The sequence below is a fragment of the Lissotriton helveticus genome, chromosome 2_1 (genome assembly GCF_964261635.1).
Source record: "Lissotriton helveticus chromosome 2_1, aLisHel1.1, whole genome shotgun sequence".
Taxonomy (NCBI): Eukaryota; Metazoa; Chordata; class Amphibia; order Caudata; family Salamandridae; genus Lissotriton; species Lissotriton helveticus.
The window spans coordinates 693,336,296-693,347,649 of record NC_136059.1 but is presented as its reverse complement, the minus strand read 5'-3'; the positions used below and the strand labels follow the sequence as shown (position 1 = coordinate 693,347,649).

The 11,354-nt window shown below is 44.4% G+C and overlaps 1 protein-coding gene across 1 annotated transcript in view; it reads right to left on the bottom strand.

The window, feature by feature from the left end:
* Positions 1-638: 638 nt before the first annotated feature.
* Positions 639-11,354, bottom strand: part of FAM81B (family with sequence similarity 81 member B) — a 563,148-nt gene continuing 552,432 nt past the window's right edge. Inside the window, exon 9 of the mRNA XM_078675398.1 lies at positions 639-2,646. Coding sequence (XP_078531524.1) covers positions 2,513-2,646 — 134 coding nt within the window. The 3' untranslated portion in view covers positions 639-2,512. The remainder of the gene's footprint in view (positions 2,647-11,354) is intronic.

Here is an 11,354-nt window from a genome sequence, read left to right as displayed (position 1 = left end):
ACGTTGGATAACTTATTGTCTGGAGCTCTCATCAACCTATGTCACTACCCGAGGAAGCCCTTCATAATTGAATCAATGTAATATTTTAGATCACTTCTTCTCTGTTGCTCTCATCAACCTATGCCACTACCCATGGTAGTCCTCCAAAACTAAATCAAAATATAGTTTACTTTTCTCTCTGTACTGTGGTGACCAGCTCGCTTCATGCTATTACATACAATATTTCCAGTCCTGGATGTTTCCCCTGCAAGTAATTGTTACCGGGTGTGCTAATCTAATTAGGTGATTGTGCATGAACCAAGATTACAGTTCCCAAAATACATTAGGTAGTGACAGGAATTCCCTGGACTGATCTAGAGTGAGGTAGTCACCCTAGTCTGTAAACCCCTTCTCTTGAAGATATCATCTTCAAAGTGCAGATTGATTTAACTATATTATTGTCTTTACCATGTAGATTTCTAGGATAGATGTTCATTGATTGTAGAGTGAGGGAAGGTCCCTGTGTAAGGGCAGAAGAGAGTGGCATCACAAAAGAAGGAAACTTAGCAGGCAATGGTGGAGACCTGGAATGGAGTATATTAGAAAACAATAATTATTACTAAAAATAAATGACGTCAAGCAAAAATGTGAGCACAATATTCGAAATTAATTATATCTTCAATGTGAATTAAATACCTTGATTGTATTTCTTAGTATCTGTCCAGTTTACAAACTGGACAGAACTACGAACCTCAATGATACAGCGAGTAAAAAAATCGGGAAAAAGAGCCACAGTAATTTGCAGTGAAAAAGATACATTTCCTTAGAAAAGCACAGACCTCTCACCCCTCTGCTGCCATTCATTGATGGGATGAGTGGACATCTTAAAGGTCACTTCACAGTGCACATGGATAAATCAACAACTACAATGTTGATCATTCAGAATGACTCCATAAAAGTGACTAGGAATGCACATTATTTACCAAAAGTTTATCTCTGCAGACCAAAGATAAGAAATGTCAAAGACCTTAACATGGAAACCATTACAAATATCACAGGTCTGTGTGCACAATGTTGATTATTGTTTGTCTTGATAATCATGAGCATTGCAAATTGAAACGTTTCGTAGAACATTGCAATGATATATACGGCAAATAGTTGGATGTGTGTCTTCATTTTATAGTGGGCACTGCTTTGTATTAAATAAGACATATGGTACATATTTTCACAATGGACCACCTAAAAGGAAGTATGTGTAATGGAATTCAGGGTGTTGGATGTATTCCATGTTGGCCCTCAGTGTGAGGAAGATGAACATTTAAAACACCCTTGAACACAGAACATGAAGGAGTGGCCCTGAGTTCAATTGGTTGGGATTTGCAGTGGAGTGAAAGTTCTAAATTAGGAGGTGGCACAGGATGATATGGGAATATCAAAGAGATTGTGGTTGTTGGACTGTAGGGTCAGGAAAGGTTACAGCAGAGGAGATTACAAGAGAGGTAATTCATAGAGGTATTGCTGATGGTCATGTGGGCCAAGGAAAGAAATTAATAGAGGGCTTTATTTTTGCAGATATCGAACCAGCTTCCAGTAAATTGGAGGAGGTTAGAGTCTGCCAGAGATGTTAAAAAAGAACACTTATGTTAAAGATGAATATGTAAATTAAGTTGAACACACTGCGGGATGCTTTTAAGTTATCGACCTTACAAATTACAGGGTTGTTGATGATAGATTTGGCTGTCTGAGAGTTAAGTTGTGTGCACCTTTCTGATATGTAGAACCTGGTATCTGGCTGTGGTGTAGCAACAATGAAAGACTTCAACCACATGCTAGAAACAAAATTAACTCCTGGCAGAAAGGCATGATGAACGAAAATGTATTACTTCCACACAGTGTAGTTGGGGCAGAAAAATAAATGATCTCATCCATCCTAGGACTTAGGCCTAGGAAGCACTGGTGTAAGTCTTATAGTGGAAGGAGATTCATTGAAAGGAACAAAAGATCTACGTGCCGGCACTCGGAAGATGTTGCACAATGGAGGAGGTATGTTTGTTCTTTCCTGCTCAATAAGTAGATGTATCTTTAACTAGACATTTGTTTAGATAACCATCATGAATTACTGTTGCTGCACAAAAATATCAACATATATTTCAGTTTTTTCACCACGTTTCTCTGGAAGGATTAAACACTTTGTGGTGCACCGTCTAGAGTATATTCTCATTGTGTTGTGTAAATCAATCCAATGGAAAGGGTATGTTGTCTTTCTCCATTTTTGCCTCGTAGAAACGCATGCTCCGCGGTCACATGAGGCAGTCCTTACCAAGAAGACCCATTAAATGAAGTTATTATTGGCATGCTGTTGGATTTCCGATAGTTTGATGAAATATCAAAGGATATGTAGTAGATCATGCTGCTGATATATTATAGACGAGCTGTTTAAAAGTAATTTGACTTGCCATTTTGAATATGCGTAATATAAAAGCAAAATCACAAGAGTAATTAACGAAGGTGAATGTTGATACTGTAATATCTCTCAGAAATCCTTGATTTCAGTCATCTTGCGTCGTATGTGCTTGATGTCTTTCTGAAATTTCTTGGTCTCTAGTTTCACTTTAGTTTCTTGTATTTGTTGGAGTGATGCAATGGAGTCTTGAATTGATTGAAATCCTATTGAAAATAAAGGTACATCATTAAATTAAACCCTGCAGCGTTTTATGTTAAGATCGGAAGGGTTGATTATATGTAAATTCTATCCATAATGCATCCTAAACAACAAAAAAGGTTTGTATACTACAAATTTCTGTTTGCCAAAGTGCACTGTAGCTTGAAATGCACCAATGGAACAATAAGAAAGACAACCAATGGTCAATTAGGTAACTCTATAAGTAACACATTGAAGAAGAGCCATTCGTCTTTCTTTCATTGCTGCTCCTGCTCATGTGACCTATTGGGGTAGCTTACTTGCGGTCTTCATTTATTTGACATTTACAAAATAACTGTTGTCTGAGTTTGGCAATGTGGCATTACAATGCTATTGTTAATGGTTTACTGTGTCTTGGGTTATTTTTCCGTAACATGCTGCTAGGTTCCTTCATTGCTGGTGTGAATAATTTTGAGGTATACACTGAGGGGTAGCTGTTCCTAAAGAAGAAAAGAGAGTGGCAACCTATTCTGGTTTGCACATAAGTGTAGGAGTTGTATGTCCATCCGGACCCCCGAATAAAACTAGGTTTTGGGTACCGGCTGGGAGTGGCGGCTGGTGACATTTGAAACAGGTGAGGCATAAAATAATTGTCATACTGCACCGTAGCGAGCGAGATCGAACAACCTAATGGGGGTTGAAATTTTTTGAAAAAAGAGTAGACAAATGGTGCATTTTCAAGCAAATTTGAGGTCACAGAAACCTCTCTTGACTAATTTGTAAATGTCCACTTTCACCACGCCAATGTTAATACCAGTGAGTGGTTGAACAAAGTGCTGCGCCTGACTTGCACAATGACGCCATAAGAACCAGGCATCCTGTCTTCCGTGGTTTTACTGCCCCCATAAGAACAAGATTTCAAGTGCTCAGTGACAAAGGCCTGCCAGAAATGCTCCATCTTCTACAGATGGGTGACTCAAAGTATTCAGAAAAACTCCACCTTGTGACTAACATAACTGAACATGTTGGTATTGTTACTAATTGCAACCAAACCGCACTCTCAAGTGTTTCACATACTGTTTTCAATTAACATGATTCTGCGGAAGACACGTACGTTATTAAAGCTAATAGCACCTGAAATAAACATGCAGTATAACAAATACAAAAAACCGTCTTTGTGTACTTCGTCACCAGAACCCCTACCGTGATGGAGCATGCATATCACTGAAAAAATATAAATTTTCTCTCTCACACACGCACATGCAATTACACAAACACCACACGCACACACGGCACTTTTAAAATTAAAGATTTAGCTAAAATCTTTAATTGCAGAATAAAAACGATGCTCATGCCTTCACAAGATTGAGAAAAGCCACCGTACACCATCTAAACCAGAGTGCCATAACACTCTGACATCACGATATCTGTCTTGTTTCCTATAACCCTGAAACCACAATGTTCTGTTTCATGACCCATCATGCTTGGACAGCACAATGTTCTCGTCACATCACATGACTCTCCACCCTCTGACATCACTTATTCTACATATACTGATGCAGGAACCGACTATTGGGATTCCGTTTATCCACGTGAACATCGCCTTAGTTGCACGTTCTTATCTATTATATCCCTACAATTTTGGATGGCATTCCCACTTTTTGTCCAAGTCAAAATACTTCCATGCATAGAGGCTCACATGGCACAGTGAGCACTGGCAAAGCAATGTTCTCCTCCTTCAATGCCATTACCTGCCCCTTTGCTTTGCCTGTGGTAATTGGTAACGCTGTACCGCATTTAGCAAAAACTAAAAAATGCATGTTTGCTGATATGGAACAGCATCACCAAAAACAAAAAAGCTTTTATAAGCCAAATATGTGCACATGCTTCACCATCCATGCGCACACTCCGTTATGATGCTTTGGCTATTTTTGCTATCTTTTTTTTACTTTTAATTTACTTTTCCAAGATGGCAGTTGCCAAGTTTGGAGTGGTACAACATTTTTTTAAATAAGTGTGGAAGCGCACTAAAAGATAAAGGAGTGACCTAGGAACAAATTGCAGCTATCAGACCTTCAAAAAATGTTTTCATGAAAAAGAAAAGGAAATGTGTCATGAGGGAAAGGGAGCACAGGAGGCATTTGCAAAAGATTCAACTTCGGAGCAGAGGCAGGGAGGGTGGGAAAGCAACAGGTAGTGGGGGAACAAGGGACACATTGATGACGAGCTGGAGAGACTATGGCAGAGAGAGAGAAAGAGAGGAAGATAGAGAGGGAATGGGAGAGACGTTAGGCTGTGAGGAAAGGGCCTCGGAAAGTGCTTTCAAGGAGAGACATTTTCCCCAAAAAATGTATCACTTGGCGAAAGCTTTTGAGAATTATTAAATACCTTCTTACAGAGCACATAAAACAAAAGGCAGACACAATTTAAATTTATAACTTTAGGACTTGACTTTTCAAGGAATTATAGCTGTAAAGTTTTGAAGCATTAAACTGTAATTCATTAAATGCCCGTGTGTCTTTTGTAAGAGCAATATAAATTCATAGCAATAATTTCGGCTGTACAAAAAGCAGTGGGGACTATATTAGCTTGGTAAATGGCAAAGCAAAGTTGTATGTTTCCAATGCCATTAAACATTTGTCAACCCTCTGAATAATGTTACTTTATGATTTTAACGATTTAAAGCTTCTGTGTGCCCCCCTCCTCCAGTAAAAAAGCTTACATTTTTAGCATTTCGCGGTAGCGTTTTTTTCCCACTGTTCTGTTTTATATTGTCTGGCCGGCCTCATAACAGAAGGAGCATTCCTTCAGGTTTGTGCTTGCGAGAAAGGTCATTTTCTCACAAAATGACTGAAGAGAGGAAGTAGCCCAAGAAGAGCGCTGTAACCCCGAAATATCTAACGAAATAAATCTACCCGCCAGCCTGATTGTGTTTTGCAAACAGGATGTGGTGGGTAAAGCCGGCTACGCCGACGGCATTAATTGGGGTCCGTGGGTTTGAGCACCCGCGCCGAGCAGTGCGGCCTGCCAGTGCTTCTGCGCCACGTATCCTGGGTGGTATTCAAGCAGTCCATTGATTGGTAGATTTGAAATGCACACTGTTTGCAATTAGAAGTGTCATGATGACACTTTTAATTGCCAACAGTGACACACAGTGCTCTCTCAACCCTCTGCCGGCTGGAAGGAAATCATGGCCAAAGTGATCGAGAAAGCCAGGCCCAGACTGGGAACCAAAACCGGCCCCGGCAAAGTGCTCGGCCGGCCCCTTGGAAAGGTAGGTGGTGCGACCGAGCTCTATGCCGGGGCCGGTTTTCGGCCGAATTTGTTACAGGGCCGATTTTGCAGCTATGCAGCTATGCTGCAAAAACAGCCTGTAACAAAAACGGCCCCCAGGGGCCCAAAAAAAAATAAAATAAAAGATTCTATTATCCCCGCCTCACAGCCGTCATTACTTCTTGATGCTTCCCTGGATAACCCTCTATCTCTCACTCTGTTCCCTATCCTAGACCCCCCTACCTTAGCGAAATTAGCCACCCGTGTAAAATCAGGCTCTCCGAACGACCATTGTCCTCCCTCGGTTCTACGTGACGTTTGCCTTAAGTTGCCTGAATGCATACTACCTCTTTTGAATGCATCTCTCATCTCAGGCACAGTCCCCAGTTCCTTTAAGGAAGCTATTCTCGTGCCGCTTCTGAAAAAACCAGGGGCGGACACCGCTGAACCCTCTAACTATCGACCAATATCCTTGCTGCCTTATCTGTCAAAACTCCTCGAAGCCCACGTTACCTGGTGTCTTTCGAACTTCATCGAGAGCTCTTGCTTCCTTGAGTTCAATCAGGCCGGCTTTAGGCCGGCCCATTCTACGGAAGCCGTTATTTTAGCAGTTATGGACACCTTGAGAGGGAATGCCGATGCCAAGAGACCACAGGCCTTGGTCCTTCTGGACCTGTCGGCCGCGTTCGACACGGTGGATCATGACATCCTTCTCCACCGTGTCGGACAGGCTGGCATTCAAGGTTCTGCTCTTAGGTGGGTCGAATCATTCCTGACAGGAAGATCGCAAGCTGTACGTCTAGGTCCCTTCACTGCGTCAAAATCCCCCATCACTTGCGGTGTCCCTCAAGGCTCTTCACTTTCCCCGTTATTATTTAATCTTTATCTTCGTCCTTTAATTCGCTCCCTTCATAATTGGGACGGTACCGTCTTCAATTATGCTGATGATTTGCAGCTCGTCTTTCCACTTGATTCTCCTCAGGCAATTAACAACTTCCACGCCGTTATAACTCATATCCAACAATGGATGAATCTGAATCCGTTAAAACTCAATCCTGGAAAGACCGAGCTGCTTCTCCCTGGCTCCAGTGTTGCACACTGAGGCCCGCAGTTTTGGCCCCCCGAACTGGGTCCTCCACCAACACCACTCAAGGCCGTTAGGAGTCTGGGGGTGACGATCGACGCTGAATTGTCGCTTAAAGCTCAAGTGGGTGCCACGATTTCTTCGTGAATGTTCCAACACCGAAAAATCCGTAAGATCAGGCACCTACTCCCACACGCGGCTCTGTGTCAGGTCGTCAGGTCGTCATGTCCCTTGTCCTATCGCGCCTTGATTTTTCCAATTCCCTTTACCATGCACTCCCACAATTCCTCCTGCACCGCCTCCAGGTCGTACAGAATCAGGCAGCCCGTCTCATTTTTAAGATCCCTAGGTGGCAATCCGCGAAGCATCTGCTCCGCAAGCTTCACTGGCTGCCAGTGAAGGAGAGGGCAGCCTTCAAGATGGGTTGTATGGTATTTAAATCCCTTCACCACCCCTGTCCTGTTTTCTTGAAATCCCTGGTTACCTTGTATCAACCAGCACGTCCCCTCCGTTCTGCTCACCTTCACCTGCTTGTCATCCCCAAATTTAAAATCAATAAATTTGGGGGTCGCCGATTTGTTCTTCTTGCCCCTAAACTTTGGAACTCCCTTCCCCTGGCCATTAAATCCAGTATTTCCCTTCTTCAGTTTAGGAAACTCCTTAAGACTTTTCTGTTCACTCTCTCTGGGTAATCTTTTTTCTGTTTTCACCTCAGATGTCCCTCCAGCAAGCGCCAAGAAACCTTCGGGTGTTAGCGCGCTTAAAAAGTGTCATTTAACATTTAACATTTAACCGCCCCAACCCTTGCAGTGCACCGGGGGATTGCCCGGTGCCTGCAACGGCCAGTCCGGCCCTGGAGAAGGCACTTTTCACCCTAGCCCTGGGCCCCCACCAGGGTGATAGAGATGGAGTCCAGGGTACTGGCATGGAGCGCCCAGCCTGTCTCCACTTGTATTTTATAGTCAGCCATGTCCTCGAGAGCAGCTCTGCGGTCCTGGGCGAGAGGAGCTGAATTCCTTGCTTTTGTAAAGAATGCAGCTGCGCTGGCTTCTTTATAAACGCCCAGCCACTATCCTCCCAAGAAGACGGAATAAAGATCTCTCAGAGGTAGATGTGGGCGCAGCAATAAATTAAGCGGCAGAGGCGAGCGAAAGGCCTGGCATGGCTCTAAGAGCTCGCGCACAGGATGAACATTAAGCGTTTTTTGTATATCTTGCAACAAACTTGAAAATATGACAGACTCTTCAAAGTTCAAAAACAGTTTTTCTAAAACACATGGAAGTGTTTACTCTTAGTCAGTCGCGGCCGGCATGACGGGCGGTGGGGTGGGTGTGGAAATGGGGTTGTCGCGGAGGGGATGGGGGAGGCAGGAGGGGTTTAATTAAAAATTTTTTTTAAACTTACCGTCCTGCGCCACCTCAGCTTTCCGCCGTCCGGTCCTGCGTTTTCCAGTTCCGGCTGCACCTCTACTCGTAATCATGAAAGGCAACCTCCCTCCCTCCCCTCCGTCAATCACAACACTGCAATCTCAGCGTTGTGATTGGTGAGGCACTTCGGAGCGTGCCCCACCCGGGCCATTTTCTCACATAGAGAAAAAGGGAGAGTGGGCGGTCCTGCTCGTGGGCAGGGGGGGAATGGCTTGCCCACTGTTATGGGTATTGACTGTTTGGTCGGCCCCAGGGACGAGCAAACAGTTATTACCCCCAACAGTGGACAAGCCACTCCCCCCTGCCCTCGAGCAGGACCGCCCACCCCCAACCAGGCACTTCTGCTTTCTCGCAGCGCAAGAAGCAGAAACATAAATGGTAGTTATTACCATTTATGTTTCTGCCTTCTCGCACTGCAAGAAAGCAGTGGGGGGGATGCCCCCACGCCCCAATCGGGCAGCCGCCACTGCCGACTGGTAATTTTAACTCACTTTTTCACTTACTGTTCTAGGCCAACACACCCGCATGCACAACTGCGGCGTCTCCTAAAAAGATCTCCGATAAAGAGCCCTCTCGCGGGGCCCGTGGTGGACAGCAGCGCCACCCCCTCGAGGAGCCACACCCGATGATGAAGCATGACACTCACAAGGATGTGTGAGTGCACTATATACTAAAGGAGAAATTCCCCCTTTTTCTAAAACATCCCAACTTTATTGAGACATACTACTCCTACACATGTGCAAACCAGAGTAGGTTGCCACTCTCTTTTCTTCTTTAGGGACAGCTACCCCTCAGTGTCTACCACGTTAGTCCTCGGGAGAAATGGTACTGGACCTAGTTTCTTTCTAATAGCTCCTCGTCCCCTCTCTCTACAGTGTGTTTGTGTTGTGAATAATTTTGAGCCAGAAACATAATGTCCCTCCATATGATACCTTACACCTAAATCCCGCCAACTCTTTTGTGTTACCTCCCATAACACGATCTATCAATCTGGATCTTGATTGTTATTGTGTTGAGGTAGGGGTTCCACTCCTCTCTAATTGCCCTTCTATACTTTTTTTATTGAGCAGGTTGAGAGGCAATAAATCTATTACATAGTAAAACATTTAAAAATCCTTGATAATAGCAGCAATTCTTAATAAAAAAATAAAATGATAAAATATGCAATAGCGATAATCTATACTACTATAATAAAGTAAGAACTTTCAGGCTTTGAGGCGGGTAAACTCGGGAACCACACCTCCAATCTACACACCCGATACACCGTTGAAATCGTCAGGGTGTGTAGATGGTTATAGGCTATATAAATATTAAAAATAAACGTTATTTACAAAATGTATATTAAAAAAAAAAAGTAGTCCCTCCAAAGTAGCGACGGCCGCGACGTGCGTGCTCACGTCAGGAGCACGGGGGGGAGCGGCGTCCGAGGAGCGGGGGAGGAGCGGTGACGTGAGGAGCAGCGGACAGGCCAGCGGCGGTGCAAGCAGTGGAGAGGCAGACATGGCGCGGGGGAGGAGCGGCGGCGGACAGGCGGTGAGGAACAGAGCGGCGAGGAGCGGTGAACTAAGGAGCGGCGGCTGAGGTAAGGCTCCGGGGACAATGTCGGGGCAGGCGGGGGTCGGGGCAGGCGGGGGACGGGGCGGGTGGGGGCATGGGCTGCTGGGCACTGTCTGGGGAGGCAGGGGTAAGGGAAGCCTTATTGCTCCCGGACAAGGTCGGGACGGGCTGCTAGTAACTAATAAAAACGTGCATGGGTAGAAATCGTGTGCCTCAAACCCAAATAGATAAAAATCTTTTGCATAATAATCCTACATCCATCGATACAACTCATTGAAAATAAGATTAACACTGTCCACCGATAAGATCATTAACAATTGCAGCGATATCCAATGTGAGAATGTAAAAAAGATGACAATACAATACCATACTCAATAGCAGCAATAGCCGATATCAAAGTGCAAGAGTGCAAATAGCGCAAAACAGACCTGTATAAAACACATTGTCCTAGGCATATCGAAGATGCAAAAATGCAAATCACCACTGAGTTGAATCCATTCACTACTAATACCATTTAACGATACAGTTTAGTGAGACAAAATGTGCAATACACCACTCTAGCCAGTGTAAATGATAGAGCCGCATATAGAATTTTTCCCTAGAATATTTTAATTTATTTTTTATTTATTTAAAGGTTTTATATAGCGCTGGCTAGACCCGGAGGTATCAGAGCGCTTTACATGAGCATCAGATCATAGTTACAGGTTACATCGTTACAAAGGTTACACAGTTATTAGAGCATGGCAACATAGTTACTTGTAAGGTCGAGATAAACAATAAGTACAAACACGTAAGGGGAAAAGCAAGCAAGGGGAAAGATTCAGGGGAGGGGGACGGAGCTGGGGAAGTAGACAGGTAATGAAGGCGGGAAAGAGGAGGGGAGGGTGAAGGACACCGCATGGAAAGAGGAGGGGAAGGGCGACGGGGACACAAACCGGTAGACGAGTCAAAGCAACGTCCAAAGTCCAGGAAGCTGTGATCCCAGGGGAAGTGGTATCCCTTCCCTATCTCAGTTGCGGGAGGCTCCCTTTATACAATGGACTCTTTCAGAGGGGTCTCTGAGACTCCAAGGCCTACATACTGGATCCTGCCCCAAAAAGGGGAGAGGGAGTGCTTTGGCAAGGGGTGCCATACCATACCTCAGCTGTGAGTGGTTCCCTTGGCGCAGTGGACTCTCTCAGCGGGTTCGCTGAGACTCAAGAGTGTAAATATTGGATCTTTCCCCAACACGGGGAGAAGTAGTGCTTAGTCAAAGGGCACAAAGGACAGGGGGCTAGGTAGACTAGCAAGAAAGGTGAGAGAATTCAGGGGAGAGGGACTAGGAGCTAGGAGCTAGGGAGGAAGACAAAGAGAGAAAGAGTACTAAATGGGAACAAATTTAATTAATGAGTTA